This window comes from Chrysemys picta, chromosome 11 (assembly GCF_011386835.1).
Source record: "Chrysemys picta bellii isolate R12L10 chromosome 11, ASM1138683v2, whole genome shotgun sequence".
Taxonomy (NCBI): Eukaryota; Metazoa; Chordata; order Testudines; family Emydidae; genus Chrysemys; species Chrysemys picta.
Genome location: NC_088801.1, coordinates 41664080 through 41687030, shown reverse-complemented (window position 1 = coordinate 41687030; position 22951 = coordinate 41664080). Strand labels below are relative to the sequence as shown.

Below are 22951 nucleotides of genomic sequence, written 5' to 3'. Positions count from 1 at the left end.
GCCCCTAGCCTGAGTCTTCCTCTTCCCCCACAGCTGCTCACACCCTGTGCATACCTCCCTAACCCCGTAACCATCCTCTGCTGCTCCCTGCCCCTGCTGGTGCCTCAGTTGTCCCCTGTTTTCACACTGGCAGTTTAGTCGCCCTAGCTCTGTTTGACACTGCAAAGTTGAGAAAGAAAAGGTGGGTGAGATAACCCCTTTTATTGGACCAACTTCCGTTGGCGAGAGAGACAAGCTTTGGAGCCACAGGGAGCTGAGCGATGCACAGCTGGGGGAGGTGAGAGATGTATTCCCTGCCTGCAGCTGCTGCATGCTCAGAGCCAAAGGGCAGAGTTTGGGAGAGGGGAGATTTTCCAGGTTTGTTTCCTGCCCCCCAAAATCAATCAGTGCCTGCCTGCCTCCCTCCCCAGGGCCCAGCCACAACTGGGTCGGTGCTGTGTGCCCCCCGTCCCTGAGCTCAGGCTAGCAGGGCCTGCTTGGAGGCTGGGGATGGGGTGGCACATGAATTCCCTGTTGCTATGGGAACTCACGCAGTCATCCGCAGACACCAGTCTGGGAGGCAGGAGAAGGAGAAGCCGGTCATGTGGTGAAGCAAGATGGCTCCCGGAGCCTGAAGGCTGCAGTGTGAGTGAGTGGGTGGGAGGGCGGAGAGTGAGTACGGGCTGGCACTGTCTATCATAGCCATGCATTCATCACTGAGGCAACAGCTGCTGCTGCTGCTCGCTGCCCCTTTCTCTGCGCTGCACTCCTGGCTTCTGAGCCAGGGAGAACTAGCTCAGCAGCCCCCCTTGGGTTGTAACTCCCCACTGTCTCCTGTGCGCATCGCAGCCGCAAGTGGCTTTCCCTGCTGGGCTTCTGACAACACTGTGTCTAACTTTTATTGCAGGGTTTTCTGCCTGCCCCTCTGCGCCCAGCTGATGGGAGAGCTGCTGGGCCAATGCCCATTCCGTGCTGTCTGACCAGCCTTGACGTGATCCTGCGACTTGGCGCACCTTTACAATGGCCCTAACCTTGTTTGGTAAGTAAAACCCGTCTTTACACGTAGGGCTCCGACTGGCTCATCCTGCTCCCAGGAGAAAGCAGAGTGGGTGGGGGTATGTCTGTGGCTATACAATAATCCTGGGCTGTCTGACGTTCCTTATACAGGGATGATGGCTAGCAAGATAAGGCTGGTCTCTCCCATTGTTTCCCAAGGCAGAGCCTATGGGCGTGTGCTCCTTCTGTTAATTTCAGGCTTGTAAAGTAATAGCTAGCTACAGTTATTGGGCACTGCAGTATTAGGCTACAGATATTCTCAGGCATGAGCCCTCTAGTTACACATCACCTAATTATTACTATAAAGTTGATGGTTTTGCAAAAGAAAAATACCCTCCCCCCAGTTAGTTCTTTATAGCCCAAAAGCTTTTACTACTGTGCTGTGCGCAAGACTAGCTACTGAGATAGCTCAATGCCATGGACATTGCACTGAAAGTATATTTGAATGGTAATATAAATAAAAGTTATGCTGCTTTAAAAAGTGCTCTACTGTCAAGAGGAATTGTACAGCAAAATGATGAATTAGCTAATGAGACAACCCCTGTTCTTCTGGGAATAGCTCTGTATAGTGCTTAATTGCCCATAACAATTAGATGTGTTTCTATAATTATATTTAATAATACAAATTCAAGAAAGAACACAGTATCTAGAGGTTATGAATGTTGGCTTTGAGTCTTTTTATAACATTAGACAATGTGTTGGAAAACAAAATGTAAAGACTACAATTTTAACTGTTGAACATGTGGTTTCTCTTAAATAAGATTATTAAGCTTTATTGTGCATGTTACTTATTTTGCAATTAAAAAGGTATTGGGCGGCACAAAGTCCATTTACCTAATTATGCTAAAACCAGCAATACAAAGGAAGCAAAAATTAATATGATTAATATTAACATAATATTAATTGGAACCAATTTCATTGCTCTCATAAACAACTCATGGATGCCTCTTAATTCAGAAGTGCTTTCCAGTAAGTAATTTTACATAATTACCATTTATGTGAAGTGTGTTTCTAATGTTTTTTTTACTCCTTGTGTAAATAATTTGTTTCGATTTATGACTCTGAGGTTAGTGCAAAGTCTTATAAGTATCAGACTTGATTCTTCACTCTTTCTGATTATAATTATTGTAGTATATTGTACCCCCTGAAGACCAAATGTAGCATGTGTACTGAACAGTTTTCTCCAGCTGAAGTCTAGCTGGTATTGTATTTAGCTACAGTGTTGTCATTTGAATTTATATTTCCTGTTTCAATCTTTTAGGATGCCCAAGATTGTAAACCAAAACAGTTGAAAATGGAACAAACAGTAGGTCCTGATATTGCCGCTGAGGCCTTGTGGTGGACCCCTGTGCCTATGCAGAGTCCCACTGACTTCAGGGGGCCTCAGTGTGGGTGCAGGGGTCTTACTTGGTGCCAGTTGCAGGTTTCGGGCTGAAGTCCACTCCTTTGCCAATGCAGGATATAGAGACCAAATAGCAATTTGATGTTTATATGCTAATATTATTGTATATATTAAATTATATCAGTGTAATTTACCTAACAGAGAAAGAGATGGCAGTTGTACTAGACAAACAGTACTGGACAAGTGTCACAGTTATTCATAAACATTAATAAAATCAAACAACTTTTACACTGTGTAGAAAATAGAGCTACATTATGAACCTTTTACTTACATAGGTGAGAAGTTATACAGGTAGTTCCATCACAGTCATAATCTGACTGTATAATTAATTACAAATAACCAAAACAAATACTGAAGTTAACAATAACAAAAAAGCACTTCTTAGTCATCTACAAGTTGGTTTTTCCCTTCTCTTCTTGTTTTATTTCATGTATGTATTTTATGTACTAGATGTGATGCTGCTGCTCTTTTTTTAAATAACAATGTAAATTACAAAATAAATAGACTTGATAGTACATAGAAAAGGTCAAGTTCCTCTATCATGAGTTTTTTGGATGGACCAGTGCCATTTAGACTAACAAGAGTGAAGAAATGTAACGTGAGGACTTCTACTCTGTCCTCAGTGCATTCTGTTGTGTCTAGTTTTTAATAATATCTTGCACCAGTTGAAGACTCCTGCAGATCCTTAGCTGGTGTAACTTGTCATATCTTCATTGACTTCACCCCTTTAAAAAGCACAAAATGGGGAATAAAAAAATCACAATAAAATTACGAATCAGCCCAATAGATGGTAATAAATACAAATGATTCCTTTGAGGAATGGAAAACAAATAAAGTTCTTCTTCATTGCTGGCAATTGTTAATGCAGGGGTGTGAGTGAAAATGTAGATAAATGCACAAAATATGCATTTTGGGGGCCGGCTCCAGCATTTCTGCCGCCTCAAGCAAAAAAAAACAAAACAAAACAAAAACACACCTGCAATCGGCGGCGGCAGTTCAGCAGCAGGTCCTTCGCTCCCAGAGGGAGTGAGGGACCTGCTGCCCCTGAATTGCCGCAGGTGCCGCCCCTCTCCCTTGGCTGCCCCAAGCACCTGCTTGTTAAGCTGGTGCCTGGAGCCAGCCCTGAGTGTGGCTGCAATATAGTTGTTGTGAGACACAGAACTTTGAATTTGTTCATGTAAATCTCAAACAACTTTTATTTATGCACTTTTTTTTGCATTCACCTTTCATGTTGTTTCTTTCTGACTATTTAAAGAACCCTGTTGATTGTACTGTGAATGAAATACATTATCTCTCTCTCACATACATTATATTAGAGTACAAAAAAAGTTGGGCTTGTTTTAAATGATGCAAAAAGGAGAAGAAGACTAAGGGTTTGTTGACAGGGGAAAGTTTTACCAATTGTACTGGTATAATTAAACCAATACAGTTATACTGGTATAATTCCCTGTGTTGATGATCTTATTCCGGAATAAAAAGTGGCTTTTATTGGTTTAGCTTAAACGACTTCAAAAGCAACATAAACTAAACTGAAAAGGGCCTCTTAAACTGGAATAAAAGTGTCCATACACACAGTTATACCAGTTGAAATTCACACCTTAGCTTATTCCAATATAATTTTCCCTTGTAGAGAGATGTTTAATTGTGGATTTACACATTCAAATATGCAGTAATCTCATTAGTGCATTTCTTCTAATGCACTATCAGTATATCACACATGCAGTCTGGGGCTATGTATGCCAGTGTGTAGTTCATTGTGTGCTACACAGCATGCAAAAATTAGAAATAAACAGCTATATCGGTTTAGGGGGAAATCCACCAAGTCTGCTAGATCCTTTCCAATGCCATCTGGAAGGTGTGTATGTTTAGGAAGATTTAGTTATAATGTTCCCTCTCTCCATTTTTAAGATTGTATTATCTAATGATTGCTTAGATGGGGTACAGGGAACTGGGACAGCAGACTATGGTGGCAAGGGCATCTAATGTTGTCAAGGCTAATTCCCTACTCTGGCACTTCGAATGCAGAAGATGGGGGCCCACAAGGATTCTAAAAATTAATACTGGCCACTCCAGGCTTGTATTAAACTCCCAAGTTTACAGCTTTTCTCTGACCTGATATTGGTAGATGCTGCCACCACCCAATTGCAGAACCCCTTTGAGAGCCCAGGAAGACGCATTTGGGAATTCCTTCCTGTGGGTACCCTCAAGCGCTCGCGCTCTCTCTCTCTCTCTCTCTCTCTCTCTCTCTCACACACACACGCTGAGAAAGTGGGGGGGGGGAGAGGAAATCAGCTGTTGCTACCAGCTAATTAAACATGTGCACAAACCTCTGAAGACACAAATCCAATTCTGTTCTTTAAAAAAGTAAATTTTATTAATAAAAAAAAGAGAAAGAAACTACACCTGGGAACTCAGGCTATTGCTAGATTTTAAAAGAGGAACTACAAGGATTAAGCACGCAGAATAGCTTTCTTGAGGTCAAGCTTAAAGGTTACAAACAAAACAAAAGCACCTGGGGTTAGCAGAGAGGAATCCACAAGCCATAAAGAAATAAAAGGGATAAACCTAATCTCTTCTTCCTAGACATTTCCTGATCTTCTTTCATATCTGGGGTTTTACATGAGTAGTTTCTAGGTATGATACTGATGATTTTTTCATACCTGGCCCATCTTCTTACAGCATAGCTCTGCCTTGTCCACCTTTCCCCGGGAGAACAACAACAGGCAGACAAACAAAAGGAGAGTTGTTTTTTAATTTTAAAAAGTTCTAACCTTCCCACTGGCTCTTTCGGCCAAGTGCCCGCTCACTTCCTTTTACCTATGCATAGCAGTGAGACTTTTGAACACTTTACAGGTAGAACAATTAGAGAACAGCTACTAAGAGGGATTTTATAGCTACTGGCTGGCTGGGTATCCATAAAAGGGAGCTACCCTTCCCCCTTCATTTATCTCAAGTGTGTTGAAGGTTAAGAAAGATATGTAGCTTCTAGGGAATAGATAGGAGTGGTGACCAAGCTTTGTCCCCATTTTCACTTGCCAAGTGGGGAGTCCCCTGACATGTACCTTCCTCCCTCCATGTCTTTGTCACCACATTGTAATGTAATGTAATTACTATAATGTGCTTGATGGGAGCTGTACCTGAAGACCACTTGGAAAGTTCAGCTGGAGCAGAACATGGCTGCCTGCGTGTTAAGCAGTGTTAACCTTCTGCTCCATGATCTGCTTGGCTTCCTCTTTGTTTCCCATTGCAGTTTATTGTGTTGCTTTTGGCCTTTAAAACGTTAATTATTTGGATGTTGGTTACCCTAGAAAATACCTCTCCTTATGCCCATACAACGGCAGTCATGATCATCTGAGGTGTTCAAGTCACAGTTGCCTACTTTGAATGCTGCAAGGGCCTGTCCATTTCCCCAGGCCTTCCTGGGGAAGGTGGGAGATTTGATAGACTGTGGAGTGGAAGGGATACAGGATGGCTTTTCCAGATGGGGAGGGGCTGCCAGCAGAGAGGCTGCGCTCAGGTCAAAGAGAACATGTAGTTGTTGACTACTGGAAGAGAGCTCTCAGTTACTATGCTAATGCCACAGTGAAAGAGGATTGAAAGTCTGTCACAATGTTTGTTGGGTGAAAAATAGAGATCTGCCTGAATTATTTGTTGAAAATAATAGATCTGATTAATTCATTACTTTCATGTGTTAATTACCTCCCAACAGTTGGTGAGTTTTAGGAATTTGTTAGCTGTTTGTTCTACTGTTCAACAAAAAGTTAGCGTAAACTTCCATGAACTGATCAGTATACATATTTGCTATTCATGATCTGCTATTTACTGCATGTTACTAGTCACCCAGTGCCCCTGGTATGGTTTCAGTTCTCTGATTGGATGACTTAAGTGTCATTTAAAGGAAGCAATGATTGTACTTTGAAAATAATACGCTTTTATATTCTGTCTATTTCAATGATTGCAAATTTCCCTTGATTTTTTTATGAATTTGTGTACTTTTCATAATGGCTCATCAGCTCTCTTGTGCGAATAAAAGAAAATGATTCTAATTGGCCATGAGAGCTCTTCTAGCATGAAGATATTTGCAAATATGATTCATACTTGTACTCGTGTTCTTGCTGTTTTTGACTGGATCTGCTTACCCCGCACTAGCCTAAACAGGGTTAAGCCCATATTATTGACAGCAGAAGTCCCGCCTCCCCGGCGGGACTGGGCATGCTCCAGATGCTCTAGCAGTGTAAAGGGAGGAAGCACAGTTCATTCTGGGCTGGAGGCCACAAGGGAAGGACCTGTCTGGGAAGCTCCTGCAGAGGGCCAGGCACAGCCTCTGACGGCGCCGGGAATCAGAGCTTCCCTGGGCCCGCTTGAACTCCGGTGACTGGAGGAGCCACAGGAGACAACCGGCCCAGCTGACCATGGAGAATTCAAAGTCTCATGGGAGACCCCAACGCGGACTCTGGTAGGAAGTGACCCAGGGAGGGTGACGGAGTGGTACCTCCCACCCGGGAAACCTCAGCTTGTTTCGGTAGGACCCTCCTGCTGAGTCAGTGGCAAGTTGCTACGCCCTGGGTTGGGGCCTGGGCCCCCCCCCATCAGGGCCGCCACACTCGTTGGTGGGCGCCCCAGCCCTATAGACTCTGGCTGTTAGGCCACACTGTCCTGCACCTAAGGGCAAAGCTATCGACTCTGGCCACTAGACCGCGCTGCCCTACGCCTAAGGGTGGCTCTATAGACTCTGGCCACTAGGCCACGCTGCCTTGATCCTAGGGGCATAAACCGTCACACTGGTCATGAACAATGTGGTGGATAAAATCTCTTGAGTGATTAAGAAATAAAAGGGATCAAGTGATGCACCTTTTATCTTGTGAAATGCTCACATTCTATGGTCATGAGCATCACAAGCGTGCCTACCGATAAATGACATGAGAGATTGAGCCGTGTTTAAAGTGCCCAGAAGGGTTATTTAAAATGAGGCTGGACAAGGACAGATTATAGAGAATTGGGAAAGATATCAGATGAAAAGGAATTAACAATGATGCCATTATAAGGAGAAAGAGTGGTGGGGAAACAAAATCGAATGCAATATTTGTCCTTTGACTAGGGTGTCCAAAGACCATTGAAATCCAAATATTCTACTACTTGCCAACCCTAGTCCAATAGACTGAATTTTACAGCTGTGCCGTTAAAAGTTGTGTAGTATAACCGCTGTTTGTCGGCTCTCCTGCTGACAAAAAAACTTCTACCCCCAACGAGCAGTGCTGTTCACACTGGCACTTGTTGCAGCAAAACTTTTTTCTTTCAGGGGTGGGGGTTTAACACCTCTGAAAGACAAAAGTTTTGTCGTTCAATTGTCAGTGTAGATATAGTCTAAATAGTATGTCTTCCCCATGAAAGATCACTGGAAGAAATATGAAGAAGGGCTTCATGCAGGGATGCATGAAGGAGGAAAACAGAGTATGTTGCAATCCAAATTGGTCTCTTTTTTGTAGTAATACTTGTCCAAGAATCTCAAAGCACTTTGCAAAGGTGGGTAAATACCATTATCCTCATTGCACTAAGGCCTTGTCTATACTAGAAGTGTTGCACCAGTGTAAATAGATTTTAAAGCAATCTAATTAAACTGGCACAAATCTATAAGGTAGATGCACTTAAACCTATTTAACCTAAGCTATTTTAAGGAAGGGTTAAATTGGTAAATTTCTGACACAAGCTAAACTGATTTAAACAATGTTTGAATGGTTAAAGGCCATCTGCATGATGGTTTTCACTGGTTTAAATTGATTTATAATCTATTGAGTTACATCAGGGCAATGTTTCTAGGATAGACAACGCCGATATTTAATTTTTTAAAACGGCTAATTATGAAAATGCTTCCTAAAACACAAATAAAGAGTGTTATGAAAGCAAAACTTGGGAGTATTCTTCTCTACAGCCTCAGTAGCTGGGGCTTGGGATGGAAAGTGAGTCCCAATACTGAGAATCAGAAGATTCTTTTCTCTCAGATGCTGTGCTACTCTTCTCTAATTTATAGAATCTAATGAAGCAAATAAGGACAGTAACCTTGAAGGGATTTTGCTGCCAGTGCAATCTCTGAAAAAAATCAAAAGGGAAACACCTGCTTAGGAACTTGGAAAATAAAACATATCTCTTAACTGATACAGTGGTATCAATTGATCATAAATTTGGAGCACTGAACACTTTATAAATGAGGATTTTAAAAAATGCAGTCATGGCTTCTCAATTTAGCATTCTTAAAATTTTGGTTTAATACAGTAGCTAAAGATAATTCAGGACTTCACTTTAAATATTGGAGAAGAATCTTTGAAGTGGTAGTCGGAGTTCAGGATTACCTGATGAAGATTGATGAGATTGGTTCAATAATGTGTACAGGTAGCTAATAAAGAGAGGTTTTAGAATTGAATTCAGTGATGGAGGTCACTGTAGAGAGGACTTAGTAACATTATTTGTTGAGTCCAGTGTGTGTGTGCTCGATGCTGTAGAGGGCCATTGTTGTCCTACCAGGTAGCAGGTGAAATACCTGAAGATGAACCAGAGGGTGGAGCAAGAAGTGATGAATCCAAATCCAGTAGTGGACGTTCCCCTTCCATTACTGTTACTACAATCAGTTTTTCCCCAGCTGTCTGGCTTGTGGTTCTTGCCAACACACTCAGGGCCCAACTGATTGCCATATTCGGTGTTAGCCAATCTGACCAGGGGAAAATTTATTCCTGAGACCCTGGGGAGTTTTAGCCTTCCTCTGCAGCATAGGGCGTATGTCATTTGCTGATTTAAACTAGAGTGGATTGAAGTCGTTAATCATGATATGAGGACTTGAGTAACTAAACCAAAGGTTATGGGTCTATTACAGGAGTGGGTGGGTTTAGTTTCTATGGCTTACAATGTGCAGGAGGTCAGACTAAATGATCATGATGGTCCCTTCTGGCCTGGAAGTAGGCTGTGCTGCACATGCATGTATGGCTAACTTAGCTGCATGGGGTGGAATTTTCAAAAACACTCAGGGCTAGCCTACACTGGCAACACTAAAGCGCTGCTGTGGCAGCGCTTTAACGTGGCTTGTGTAGTCGCGGAAGATCACTGGGAGAGAGCTCTCCCAGCGCTCTAAAAAACCACCTCCACGAGGGGCACGGCTCCCAGCGCTGGGGCACTGTTTCCACTGGTGCTTTACAGTGCTGAAACTTGCTGCGCTCAAGGGGGTGTTTTTTCACACCCCTGAGCAAGAAAGTTGCTGCGCTGTAAATTGCCAGTGTAGACAAGCCCTCAGTGCTGGCCTAACTGCTCTGCCCCTGAAATCAATAATAAAGCTCCCATTGAGTTCAGTGAGAGCAGAGTTAAGCCAATGCTGAATGCTTCTGAAAATCCCACCCATAGTGAACATGTATATCTTGTCAGGTGCACACTGGATGAAGCCGGGTTCCACAGGACCAGAGCAAAGCAAAGCAAAATGAGCAAAGGGAGCTTGACTAGCACCATTCACTCCTCTTATTCAATAATCTAGCAACTCCGTTGTATCATTTTTTTTTAATTTTTAAAAAAAACCTCTTGCATGAAATAAAAACTATATAAAATAGAAACCTGAGAAATTCCATTTAACCTACAAAAATAAAACATTTAAAAGCAAGAAAATGTCTTGTTACGAACCTAAAAGTTTCCACTGCCTGCATGATGATATGCAGATACATTCTAATCAAGCACAGAGAATACTTCTTTCATCACAACACCAACGGCTTTAACTCTGACTTAAAATAAATACAGTCTTCAGTAATAAGCTCAAATATAAACCCAGCACAACGCTTTTTGAAGAGTATATATTGACATATACACGCATAACTGATGACACTCATTAGCCCCAAAACAAGTCCATAGACACATCATTTTTTCCAAAAAGGCATTGTTACAGTTTTCTTTGCTCTCCGTGTCAGGTTAGTCTTAGCTGCTCCACCTTGTGGCCATAGACCATATTGACTACTCAGCAGACTGGCTGAGTTAGCTGCTGCTAGCCGCCGCTAGCCAACTGCTAGCCAGGAATGCAGTTGTGCAGCTATTGGAAGAGCAGAAGGAATTCCCACATGTAGTGAGAAACTGGTCTGGTGTCTAATTAAAAATCAAGGGATCCACAGATGAGTATTTCACAGGTTTTAAGAGCTAGTTGCAGGAAGGGCTGTACGTACCTTGTGATTTTTAGAAAAAACAACTAACAAAGTTTAATCCTCTGGAGAGTTTGCATTTTTCAAGGCTGTCTTTGCAAGGAAAAGAGCTGTAAACTCACTGAAAAAATAAACTAAAGATGTGGTTAGCTTTGGTGTGTTAAAACAGTCAAAATTAAAAACCCCTGGAGGCTTCTGGCTGTAGCTCCTCCGGGCCTCACCCACCCTCTCTGGCAGTTACAAGATGACTGATGAAAAGAGAGTGATATGGCAGCTTGTATTTTATGTTCAGCCAAGTTAACAGTAATACATCTCAGTGTCATCCCCAAGAGTTCAGTTGCTATATATGGCAGTATAGTGGGGCAGCGTTGCAGATTCCAGTCCTGGGTGGGGGTTGTCCACATCAGAGTGGAAAGTACAGTAGAGAGTCAGTCAGGGAGGTCTGCATAGTGTCTGAGAGCTCTGGAGCTGAGGTGACAGCTTGGACTGGTCAGAACCCTTAGTTAGGATTTTATTTCACTATAAGCAAACACTGATATGACATGAGATGACATGGTCTCATCTTTCATGTAAGCAAATCCACATTCTGGGGACTAGGGGGCAAGGAATTGGAACACTGCACCCTCTGGCTTCAGCCCATAGCAAGCTTTGTATCCCTGTAGCAGATTGCCCTAGTAGCAGCAGGCTCGGCCTTGATCCCACAAGCAGTTCTGGGCACCAGCATGACGCCTATCACCAACAATGAGGTTCTGTAAAGATGCATGGGTCTGTTTGTGTAGAGCACTTTGTGGGATCAGCACCTTTGTTTGGTGATTAACACAAATGATGAAAATGCCTCCGTGCCTGGCAGCATTGAATGTCACCATGCAGGATGCCCTTTCACCTCTGCCCCAAATTAGCTCAAGCTGGGGGACATTGTGTGGGGAACCAATAAAATGTAAGAAGATGTATAAATTAAGTCACTGATCCTGAAGGGGTGGCAGCTGTGTCATTTTTCTTTCAATCTTTTGTTTGCTTTTGTCCTTTCCTTTTATTTTCCTGTCCATTTTCTTCTCTTCCCTTTATCAATTCTCTTTTATTGCCTTGCAAGCCAGAGAAGCCCATGGCTTCCTTCTTACTGACAATCTTTTCCTTACCTTGCTCCCTTTCTCCTTCAGTCTCTTTCCCTCTCTCCTTCCTGCTTCCTTCCTTGTCAGTGACTGTGCTAGGTGACCTTCCCCAGCAAAAAGTTTTTAAAAATTGGGTCTTTTATCAGGAAGTGGCTGCCCCAGGGTAACTTATTAATGGGAATTTCCAACTTCAAAAGTGAAGGCAATTAACTTCTCCTGCTAAATACCTTGATTGCCTGTATTGGATTCCCACTTCTGACTATTGGTACATCAGGCAGCAGGGTTCAATTAAACATACATAGCCCATTCAGCATTTGGACACAGGCGTACCCCATCACCCAAATGGCTCACTAATTTAAAAATATAGCAAAAGAACCCTCTGCCCAGTGCTGGAGCAATGGAAGAGGGTTACCAGGATAATTCCTATGGCACAGGGAGCATGGAGAGATCCAGAATAGGGAGTAATAATAAGCATAGGATTCTTACTGCAGCATAATCTAAGGTCTACATCTCTGTTTCTCACCTGGCAGGGTATAAGCAGGTCTCCTCGATATCAGACTATATCTGATGAGAGTGCAGTCAAGAGTCTTTGTAAAAAGTCAACAGGCATTATTTGCTAGGCTCAAAATTTGATCTTCCAGATTTTTCTTCTATGTTTATAGAATCCATAGACCTAACTCACTATTTAATGGTTTATTGCAAAGATCAATCTTCCTTCCTGAGAGGAAAAAAATTAAAGTTTGCAGCTCATAAGCAACTCTACAGTAAAACAAGTGTCCATGTAATGGAGGAAGTATAACCTGAGCAAGGAATCTCATTTAACTGATTTCACTTTCAGGTTACCAGGGAATAGTTACATCTTTTTAAGATTATGACAATAACCCTTTGAGTGTCCTTTTTAATAGCAGCAGTCATCTATCTTGAAGTAAAATTGAGCATTTTTTTTTCTAATTAAAAGCAACATTTATGTTTTGAAAGAATCCGATCTGGGGGGGACTAAAATGTTGCAATGAGTGTTATTTAAATAAATAAATAAAAATAATACAGAGGAAAAATACAGTTCAATTTCAGCCCAAATGATATGTAAAGGAATTATGTTAGTTATTTACTTAATGAAGAAGACCCTCGCTGGTGCAACAACTATTAGAGAGAGAAAGATAACTGTCCAAATGAAAATTACTACTGAAAAAAATAAGGAAATGAAAAATATTAATGAACTATAAGTTTCTAATATGGAGAGTCAGAGATACTTTGAGATTGCTTTAGTAGATTTCATATTGGAACCCTTAAAAGTACTACCAGGAGTCCTTAACAGCAGTGAGGGGGGAAAAGGCTTTATTTTAAATGCTGGTATTTTTGTTGGCACCAGGTAGAATAAACCTTTCCTGTCTGTTAGCTTTTATAGGCACAGAATTCCAAAGGCTACTCTGAGGGTCTGTACTTCCCTTTCTGGTAACCCCAGCATATGAATTTAGTTGTAACATTGCTTTAATATGACTGCCAGTGGGATGTTGAAAGCATTTCAGTCTGCACACTGATATCCTAAGTATAACTAAGAAAGTTGCCAACACAGTGGACCAGTCCTGACCAAACTGTAAAGCAGAATTGTTAAGGGCTATGAGTCCCCAGTGTGGCAAGCTAACCAATGATACATTAGAGCACCTCTATTTGTAATATTTATTAATACTACAGGTTATAAAAAGCCCCCAAATCAAATTTGGAAACTACATTAAACAGAAGAAGTCAGAGACTAACTTACCACTGTTTTTCCATATATTGCACTTTATATAAAGTAGGGTGAAAACACTGGAGAAAACCCTTTGCAGAACCCTCTATTCTGCACTCAGGTATTTCAGAAAACTGACCATAACAGTTAGCTCAGAGCTTTTCATCGTAGATCTCATTATACCCATTTTACAGATGGGGAAACTGGGTCACAGAGAGGAAAAATGACTTGCCTAACATTGCCCAGCGGGCTGGGGCAGAGCTGGGAATAGAATCCAGGTCTCCTGAGTCCCACTCCAATGCCTTAGGCACTGGTCTCTCTCTCTCTCTCTCTCTCTCTCTCTCTCGGAACCATAGGGTTCCATAGAGAAGCCTGAAGAGCATTTTTCTAAGGGTTTGTTGACTCTTCTGGTGTCAGACTTGGTCTGTAGGATGTAAAGTACACTATGCTTCTGTTGTCTTGTTCCTCCCTTCCCCCATGAGCGTGCAGCAGCAACTGCAGAGGGGGCTGACAGGAGATAATACTGTTTGGAGCTGTATTAACTTTGCACCCTGTTTCTGCATAGCAATCTGGTGGCTCTGCAGGGGACACTGATGCAAAGCATGGCTACTTCTTTTCCCTGACACCTTTGTCCACGTCATTGTTGCAGGAATGTTCCAGAAAGTTTTATTCAATCATGTAGATATGCCAGAGGACTCTTTCATTTCAACCCATGTTTTTGATCCACCAGGTGCTGCAGTTTTGTATTTGTTTCTGAAGCACAGCCCATGCTGCTGACTGCAGTTGTGAAGGAGCTATTTATAAGGATCAAAAACGGAGTTTAAAATGCAGAATGAATTTTTTTGTATGGAGAGGTTGTATTTCTAGTGAATTATTAGACTGACTAGGACTGGTAGTCAGGAGAATGCCCTAGCCTGCTGAGTGACCTTTGCCAAGTCATTTCCCCTCTCTGTATTTCAGTTTCCTGTAAAACAAAGCTAATGAGTCTGACCTCCTTTTAAAGTGCTTTGAGATCTATCGATGAAAAGTGTTGTGTTGGCACTGGGGGTGTTCGTCTTTTCTCTTTTAGATTGTAAGCTTTTCAGGGCAACGACTGCATCTCACCATGGGTTTGTACAGTGCCTAGTGCAGTGAGTCCCAGCCTCATATAGTGTGTGCAGGTGCTACTGGAATGTAATAATGATCATATACAATTTTCTGTTCAAAACTCTACCACGATTCTCGCGCCATGCTTCCTTATTTTAAAAAAGGAAATAAAATCTAAGTTCTCATTACTCAGACCAGTCTGTCTTTCAACTGACAATAGAAGGAGAAATTACTTGAAAATGGAGAGGAAAAGAAACAAGGTGAATTCAACTTTTAAAAAAAAAAGTGGAAGTTACTTAGGAGGGAGACTTGCAGGTTGTATTCAAGCGTCAATCATGCTGAGTCTTTCCCTTAGCTCTGCCTTTCCCTCTGTGCAGGGACAGATCTTTGTCTCCCACTTTTCCTCCTAAGTGCTGTTCCTAGTGTTCCCCAGCCAGGAGGAGCGCTCTTCTTGTTCACAAATGTACAGAAAGAACCACAGACAGCTGGAGAGACTGAGAAACCCTCACTCTCCAAAGCTCTTCAGAGCTGGTACACTGGCTTCCAAACAATCATTTGTCTATTGCATTAGTCTGACTACAAGCTTCTGTGATGCGAGAGGCCCCAGACAACGGTTTTTACACTGACCAGAGTGCCTCTACCGGCTCCTTTCTCTCTGTGTGTAGTTTTTGCAAGTAGAACAGCTCTTTGCTAGAGCAACAGAGAAACTAGCTGTGGGGAAAGAGATTTAGAAAATTGTGAACCTGGAGTAGCCATTGTTAAGGTGACCTGTAAAACACCATCTCACTCAAATCCATCATCACTCAGGGCTTGTCTACACTGGCAATTTACAGCACTGCAACTTTCTCGCTCAGGAGTGTGAAAAAACACCGCCCTGAGCTCAGCAAGTTTCAGCGCTGTAAAGCGCCAGTGTAGACAGTGCACCTGAGTGATGATGGATTTGAATGAGATGGTGTTTGAATGAGAGAGCTACCAGCACTGGTAGCTATGCCCTCGTGGAGGTGTAGACTAGCCCTCAGTCTGGTGAAAGGAATTAATATATTGATTCATAGATTCATAGATTATAGGACTGGAAGGGACCTCGAGAGGTCATCGAGTCCAGTCCCCTGCCCGCATGGCAGGACCAAATACTGTCTAGACCATCCCTGATAGACATTTATCTAACCTACTCTTAAATATCTCCAGAGACGGAGATTCCACAACCTCCCTAGGCAATTTGCTTCCCCTTTTATTTTGTTAGTAGAACCGGAATCGCCACAACGCTGTGGTGCATTAAGTGTAAAATGATAATGAACTTTATATTCATAAACCATAGGGTAACTTAAAAGAACCTACATTATTCAGTAGATTAGGGCCCTTCTAGCTGATCTCAGATTAATCTGTCATTATGGTGAATTTTTAATAGGTTATATGTAAAAAATGTGAAGACTTAAATTTCAAAATGACAGGGGAAAAATCTCAGTGGCTGAAGATTCAGGTGTCTGATTAAAAAGAAAGTAAACTGAAATTTAGAAATAAAAGCATGGCCATCAGGCTAACTTTACTCTACTGTTCTCCATGACGACGGAAGGGAATCTGATTACTTCTCCGGGTTATATCCTTAATGGTATGGTAACCAGGTCATATTACAGGCCAAAAGTATGTCACTTGGGAATGTGTCCTTCCTGGCCATAGCATGAGTGGAGGTATCATTGTGTCAGTTCTGGACAGTGAAAGTATCAGTGCAAACCACTATTTTCATATAAGTCATGGCTTGTATTTTTGATGAATATTTTAGAAACGGAAAACCCCATTTGTAGTAGGAGGCAGAAATCAGATATGCTCCTAATAATCTCCCGGCAATTTAGGCTAATAAAGTGCTTCACTGCTAATAAAGTGAGGGTTTTAGAGTGTGATAACTAATACACAATAGCTATCTTGCTGCAAAATCCTAGTAGAGACAAGCTCCCTTTAGATTTAACTGCAAAGTAGCTATAGAGTGTAAGGCCAGAAGAGACCATTAGATCATCTAGTCCAGGGGTGGGCAAACTTTCTGGCCCGAGGGCCACATCGGGGAATAGAAATTGTATGGCGGGCCATGAATGCTCACAAAATTGGGGTTGGGGTGCAGGAGGGAGTGCAGGCTCTATGGTGGGGCTGGGGATGAGGAGTTTGGGCTGTAGGAGGGGGCTCTGGGCTGGGACTGTGGGGGAGAGGGCGGGAGGTGGATCAGGGGTGCGGGAAGGGGTGCTGGTTCCAGCTGGGGTGCGGGCTCTGGGGTGGGGCTGGGATGAGAGGTTTGGGGTGCAGGAGGGTGCTCCGGGCTGAGATCGAGGGGTTTGGAGAGTGGGAGGAGGATCAGGGTTGGGGCGTGGGGAGAGGCTCAGGGGTGCAGGCTCCGAGCAGCACTTACCTCAAGCGGCTCCCGGAAGCAGTGGTATGTCCCTTCTCCGGCTCCTGTGCAGAGGAGAAGCCAGGCGGCTCTGCACGCTGCCCTATCTGCAGGAACCGACCCTGCCGCTCCCATTGGAGCGTTTAGGCGGAGAACAGGAGAAACCAAGCTGCTACCAGTGCCCAATGGGGAAAATCTTCCTCTGCAGGTGAGGACAATACTATAACCACACTCATGGTTAGCTGTGGTTGGCGGGATTACATTTTGGGAATGTTTGAAAGTTTTTCTTTTTTAGTAGTCTAAAACAACATTATAACATATTACTTTGTATTTCTTCTTCAGTCCTACTTCAGACTGTGTCCAGAATGTGTCTCAATTTTCAGGACCTGTTCCAACTTCCCAGTTGGTTGTATTAATTAAAAAAAAGTATCTTGTCTTCTCGTAAACCTTTTCAGACTCTGACCACTTGATGAAGTTGCTCGTGAAGTTGACAGTAAGTCAGATAAGCACACCTAGTGACAAACTGCCTGCTTCTTCCACCCCAAGCCCAGGGGGAATGGAACAAAAGAAACAAGAAATAAGTGAGGTCTCTGAGCAGGGATGATTTCAGATCAATGTTTTCAGAATGTTTTTCATAGTGGAAATTTTGGCTTTGTTCCAATTCAAAACTTTTTTTAAAAATTCAGAATTTCCCTCAGACAGAAATTCTGGTTTCTGACCTGCTGTGATTGTTACTTTGTGCTCCTCCTCCCTGCATCTATCTGTTGTCTCTTATATTTTACTTAGATTGTAAACTCTTTGAAGCGGGGACCATCCTTTTGCTAGTTGTAGTTGTACGGACCCTATCACAGTGGAGCCCTAGCTCTCTTCAGTACTATAATATAAATGTATAATACAATCTGCTTTTGGTTGAGGGTATTAAGCCTGAATTTTATTTGTATTGAGGTAACATTCAGAGGCCTCAGGTATGGGTTTGGGACCCCTTTGTGCTGAACATTGTAGTAAAGACTGTCCCTGCCCCCAAAGAACTTGCAGTCTAAGCATATGAAAACATGTGGGGGAAGAAGGCAGAGGAGTGTAACAGGCACAGCTGTGTTTGATATATTAGGTATGCTTAGACTGCTGCTTATGACCTAGCCACTGCTGAATGCTCTGTAGATGCATTAGCAGTAAAGCACAAATTGGATAAATTTTTAAATTGCTCTTCTGCAGTACAACCATTGCAAATCCTCCAGTGCTGTAAACGGAGCAAGATTAAATTCTATTTACATCAAATGTCCACAAGATGGCACTTGTCATCTTTTTACCTTTGTGTTTCAAATGTACTTTTACACTTTCAGCAGCCATTTTTAAAAATGATTTTTAGAGATTTAGAAAATATATTTAAAAATAGTTGGACAGCTGTGTTTTTATGTGCAGTGTTTTCATTGCAACTGCATAGTGGTGGGGAGAGAGGACCCTAATCTCCATAAAATCCAGTTCTTACTAGACTGGAAATAAAATTAATTCTAAATTTTGTGATACTGAGACTCTTTAGTAATTTCTTGATATAATAAATATTTCAACCATTTTTTCCACATATCAAATACTCCTGTAATCAGCTGTCATATTATGTATCTAGTGTTGGGAAGGGAAAGTATCAACATCTACAAAATAGCTGGTCATAGCTTGATTCTCTGTTCCCTTTGTCTTGCTGAAATCAAGAAATGAAAATATGGAAATAAACTACTGCAATCTAATGTACAAGGTGAATTCATTTGTTGCGATGCCAATTGTGGTAAGTCAGAAAGTGTTAGAGATTTCCTCTCTCCATTATTCACTGGACAAATAGTAATCATAGCCTGACCCTAGGAGGAGCTGTATGCCACCTCTCCAGTTTTCTTTGGTGGGAGTTGAGCACATTCAACACCCCTCAGGATCCACCTTAAACCCAGTGGAAGGCTTTCCATTGAAATCACTGGTCTTGGATCAGGCCTATATAGAAGCTGAGATTGGAGTAATGTTATTTTTTCCCCCTAAAGCTTGATTCAATTATGTAATGCATAGCCTTCCTTAAGCCACCTCATTTCTGTAGTGTATGTAAAAGCTGTTTCTTTTCTCTTTCAAGCAGTGTAACTGCTTGTGCAGATTAGTTGGGAAATGGAACTAGCCCTGTTAGCTTTCATGCGTTTACCTCACCATTGGTTTCTGTTACTCGTTTTTACCGCAGTATTCCATTGTAGAAAGCTAACAACATTTGTTCAGAAAAGTAATAACTAGGGTACACTTGTGAAGATGTAAACTATGCCACTGAAGACAAATAACTGAGTTTTGATCCCTCTAAAAACACGTTAATGTGCAGTATATATGATTTAGTGCCATGTTACAGCTGGAAGCCCACTTTTAATTTACAATCCTGTTTTTACTGGCTCATAACTTTCCCCAAAATTGCATTATATCCTTATGCTCATCGCACATGTGAATTTCTATGAGACATTTGACAAGAATCCATTCAGCTGGTTTTAGTTTATTGCTCAGATAACTGCAACATGGTTTAATTGTAAAAGTCCAAGTCTGGCATAAATGTACAGGTACAGTATTTATAAAAGATGCTGTACAAGTGCAAAGTGTTGCTAACTATGGCCCAGCCTGGAGGCAAAAGAGTTTGAATGTGGAGAGAGTCATAGCTGACCATATCCTCTCCCTGCAGGTATGAGCAGGCAGCCAAATGTATAAGGGATGCAAAACTGCAGAATTGGAGATGAGGGCAGGAATCTTTCTTGCCTCTTCTTCCTCTCCCTCCTTCTCTACTTCCTCCCATCACTGCTGGGATGAGGTGCCTGCTATTGGACTTTCTGGAAAGACTTGAGCTCAGTAGATGGACATGCTTCAGCCAAGGCTTTAGGGAAACAAACCGTGCAGACTGCTAGTGGCTAACAAGAGCTTGTCCTCTCCCCTACAACATGTGTGTGTATGTAACATTATGGTTGGTGGAGCAGCACAGTCATATACTTACTGGCCAGCTTATACCAGAAATGCCCTCCCAACCCCCACGGTCTGCTGTAGAGGTGTGTTTTGCAGGCACAGCAGTGAGATGTCTCGGTTGTAGCCTCTCTGCATCCTGCCTCTCCCTGCTCTTTTACTGGAGCAGAACAATTTAGCCTTCCATGCACATCTAATATGTGAATTCACATAGTTACTCTTGCTGTTCAATATTTAGACATTAAAATGAATGCATGACTGGTATGTGGAATGTTCAAACAAATATTTGCTTCTGTTTGGAGATGCACTGAGAAGCTTGTTGCTTTGAGGCTCTTCTTGGTTTATCTAGGGGACCTGGATACTTGAGGAGTTGTGTTGATGCTTCAGCAAGCTTTTTAAATGTATGATCTCCCTGCCTTTGTGCCTATTTTTTTTTTAAACAAGGAAATAGTTTTTTTTAACAATGTTAAAGCAATGTTAAGAATTAGCTACTAATTGAAGGAAATCCAGAAAATTTAGCTATAACTCCTGAGCAACTACAACACTGTGACATTATACATACTGGTTATACTTGTGGACACTATTATAAACTCAATATTCACTGCCCTACATACCTGCAGAACCCAAGATACTTTCCTATAGAAAAGGAGATACCATGGTACCGCAGTCACTGTAGTGATAACAATTACTGCAAGTGCCAACAGGGACCACAATGCTTAATATACTTGCTTTCATGAATTAAAATACCAATGCTAATTTTGTATTAAGAATGTGTCTAATGTATTTCAAATTCTAAATAAAATGGAAATGTCGTAATTAACAAAGCCATATAGTAATTTCTGAGATAAACGGGAATATACAAAAGAATAATCTTAAGGTTCTTACCCTGTGTTTCTCAAAGAATTAATTTGCCATTTCTGCACTATTGGAAGGCAAAGATCTGGTATTACTGAGTCAAAGGACCATTTCTCTCTTCATTTCATGTGCCCCTGTGAAGAGCGATGAAGGTAGAGATACCTAATGCCAGAGAGATCCTTGCTCCTTGGAAAAAAATTGATGTCAGGAAAATTAAAAAAGATTTTCACTTTTGTTAGCCAAGCATAAGCTAGGCTGAAATGAACTTCTTAAACCTCTTGGTTCCAGAATTGGCTGGAGTATGATCAACAGACTCCCTGCTGGAGAGCTGATGATCTTTCCTGGTTTAGGCAGGTCTTCATGCTATGCTTATTACCCTTTGTGCCAAGACCCTGTCTCCATCTATGACCTCATTCAGACAGGATACCTTATTTTAACTTACAAGTTCTCCCAGAATTGCTAAGAGATCACATACTGTTCACACAAGCCAGAGATAAACTTTTTTCCTGTCTGTCTTGAAAGTAGAGGCCATAGACCTCTTTGCTTTATTAATGTTTCCTGTGTACAATCTTTAATTAACTTACTTTTTTTTGTCTGGGAATTTAGAGGCCCTGGCTGCTCACCCCTGCCTGGCTGCAATTGAAAACGTTTTCTGGTGGGTTGAGTTTCATCTTTGAGATACTGTTGGCACTCTTACTCTAAAAAGAGAGAAGAAATGAAATATCCTGTTTGACTTGGCTGTCTTCTTGGTTTGAGAATGTCATCATTAAATAAATGCTTGCTGTTTTATAATAGGTCAGGTAATTTCTTGAGAACATCCCATGAACATCTTGGAGATGCTAACCAACAGACCCTCGAGGCTGAAGAGGAGTGTTCTATAAATTGTTTCTGAAAAAATGGCATACACCTAAACTGGCCATGGCGATTTGTCATAATCCTTCTAGCCACTACTCTCCAATGAAGATCTGTTCCGTTCTACTTTTCAAAAGAGACTAGAGACTGTGTGCTTCAATTTTGGGGGTGATCACCCTCTGAAAAATCATGTCCCTTTAATGTGTGTCTAGCTGATCACCCAAAAATTGAGGCACCCAAACTTACTAGTCAGTTTTGAAAATTTAGGTCTAAATACCCAATCATTGATGTGCTAATAGGAATGTTGCCAGAGTAAAGCCAATCTATAACCTGAAATGTTAATGCTGTTGTATTTCTGAAGCCCACCTTGAAACAAATGTGCTCTTCTAGTGAGTGTGCCTTCTGAAATAATAGTGATGCCTCAAATGCAAGGTCTTTCTTCTCAAGGGAGTACTTGTTCATGCAGAGGTTATCAACATTAACGTAGAAGTGCCCCATTAGCCTGTTGCGTGGTTGTCCTTGGTGGCCCACTGTCTCTGGTTCTTGACAATAGTGTGCATACACACAATAGGCAAGGAAAAACCTTTGCCCTTTTCTGCTTGTAAACCTAATATTTTTCTGAAGGCACATCGAGTTCCATGGTAACCATTACATGGGTGAATAAATTAGAAAAGCTTTATCTAAAGAGATAAAAAGAATGTGCAACTAAAGGAAGAAAGAAGGAAAAGAACAAAGGAAATTCTATGCTTAAATGTCAGAATTAGCTATTTATGTGTCCAAGAACCTGAAATGTTCTTGTACTGTTTTGTGATCTATATATGAATTTCTCATAAATAGCTGCCTCTAACTGGAGTCCATTCTCTCAGTCCTAGCATGTTTTTCAGATTTCACTGTCAGCCTATCATTTCTTGGCTATTTGACTTCTAATGACCTGTGGTATTTTTGTTCGATTCCTTCCTCAGTTCCATCACATTATGAAAGGAATTCTTCCTTATTAAGGAGGGCAAAATTGTCCTCTGGCCCTGGAGAGGATGCATCAAGTTTTCTTCACGTACTCCTTTCCTGGTGTGCATATTCTGCCCTTGCCAATTACGTGGTGTGACAAAGTTCCTCCTCTATCTTGGTGGGTCCTGCGCTTATTGGCGAATTTTCTTGCCTCAGAGATTCACCATGTGGGTTGGGGAACAGCCCAGAGGCCTTCCCCTCTGGAAGAACCCACAGTCCAGGTCAATTGGGAGGTTTGGGGGGAACCCGGGCCCACCCTCTACTCTGGGTTCCAGCCCAGGCCCTGTGGACTGCAGCTGTCTATAGTGCCTCCTGTAACAGCTGCATGGCAGCTACAACTCCCTGGGCTACTTCCCCATGGCCTCCTCCAAACACTTTCCTTATTCT

At 42.0% G+C, this 22951-nt stretch overlaps 1 protein-coding gene across 16 annotated transcripts in view; it reads left to right on the top strand.

Annotated features, from left to right (window-relative positions):
- The first annotated feature begins 487 nt into the window (after positions 1-487).
- Positions 488-22951, top strand: part of CHN1 (chimerin 1) — a 146363-nt gene continuing 123899 nt past the window's right edge. For 2 of the 16 annotated variants that reach the window (XM_065561849.1, XM_065561847.1), the window contains exons 1-2: positions 488-624; positions 887-1018. In XM_065561849.1, coding sequence (XP_065417921.1) covers positions 1000-1018 — 19 coding nt within the window. In that variant the 5' untranslated portion in view covers positions 488-624; positions 887-999. Of the gene's footprint in view, positions 629-677; positions 1019-21313; positions 21363-22521; positions 22683-22951 lie in introns of those variants that run through there. The other 14 variants (XM_065561855.1, XM_065561854.1, XM_065561852.1 and 11 more) reach the window with 14 other exon arrangements.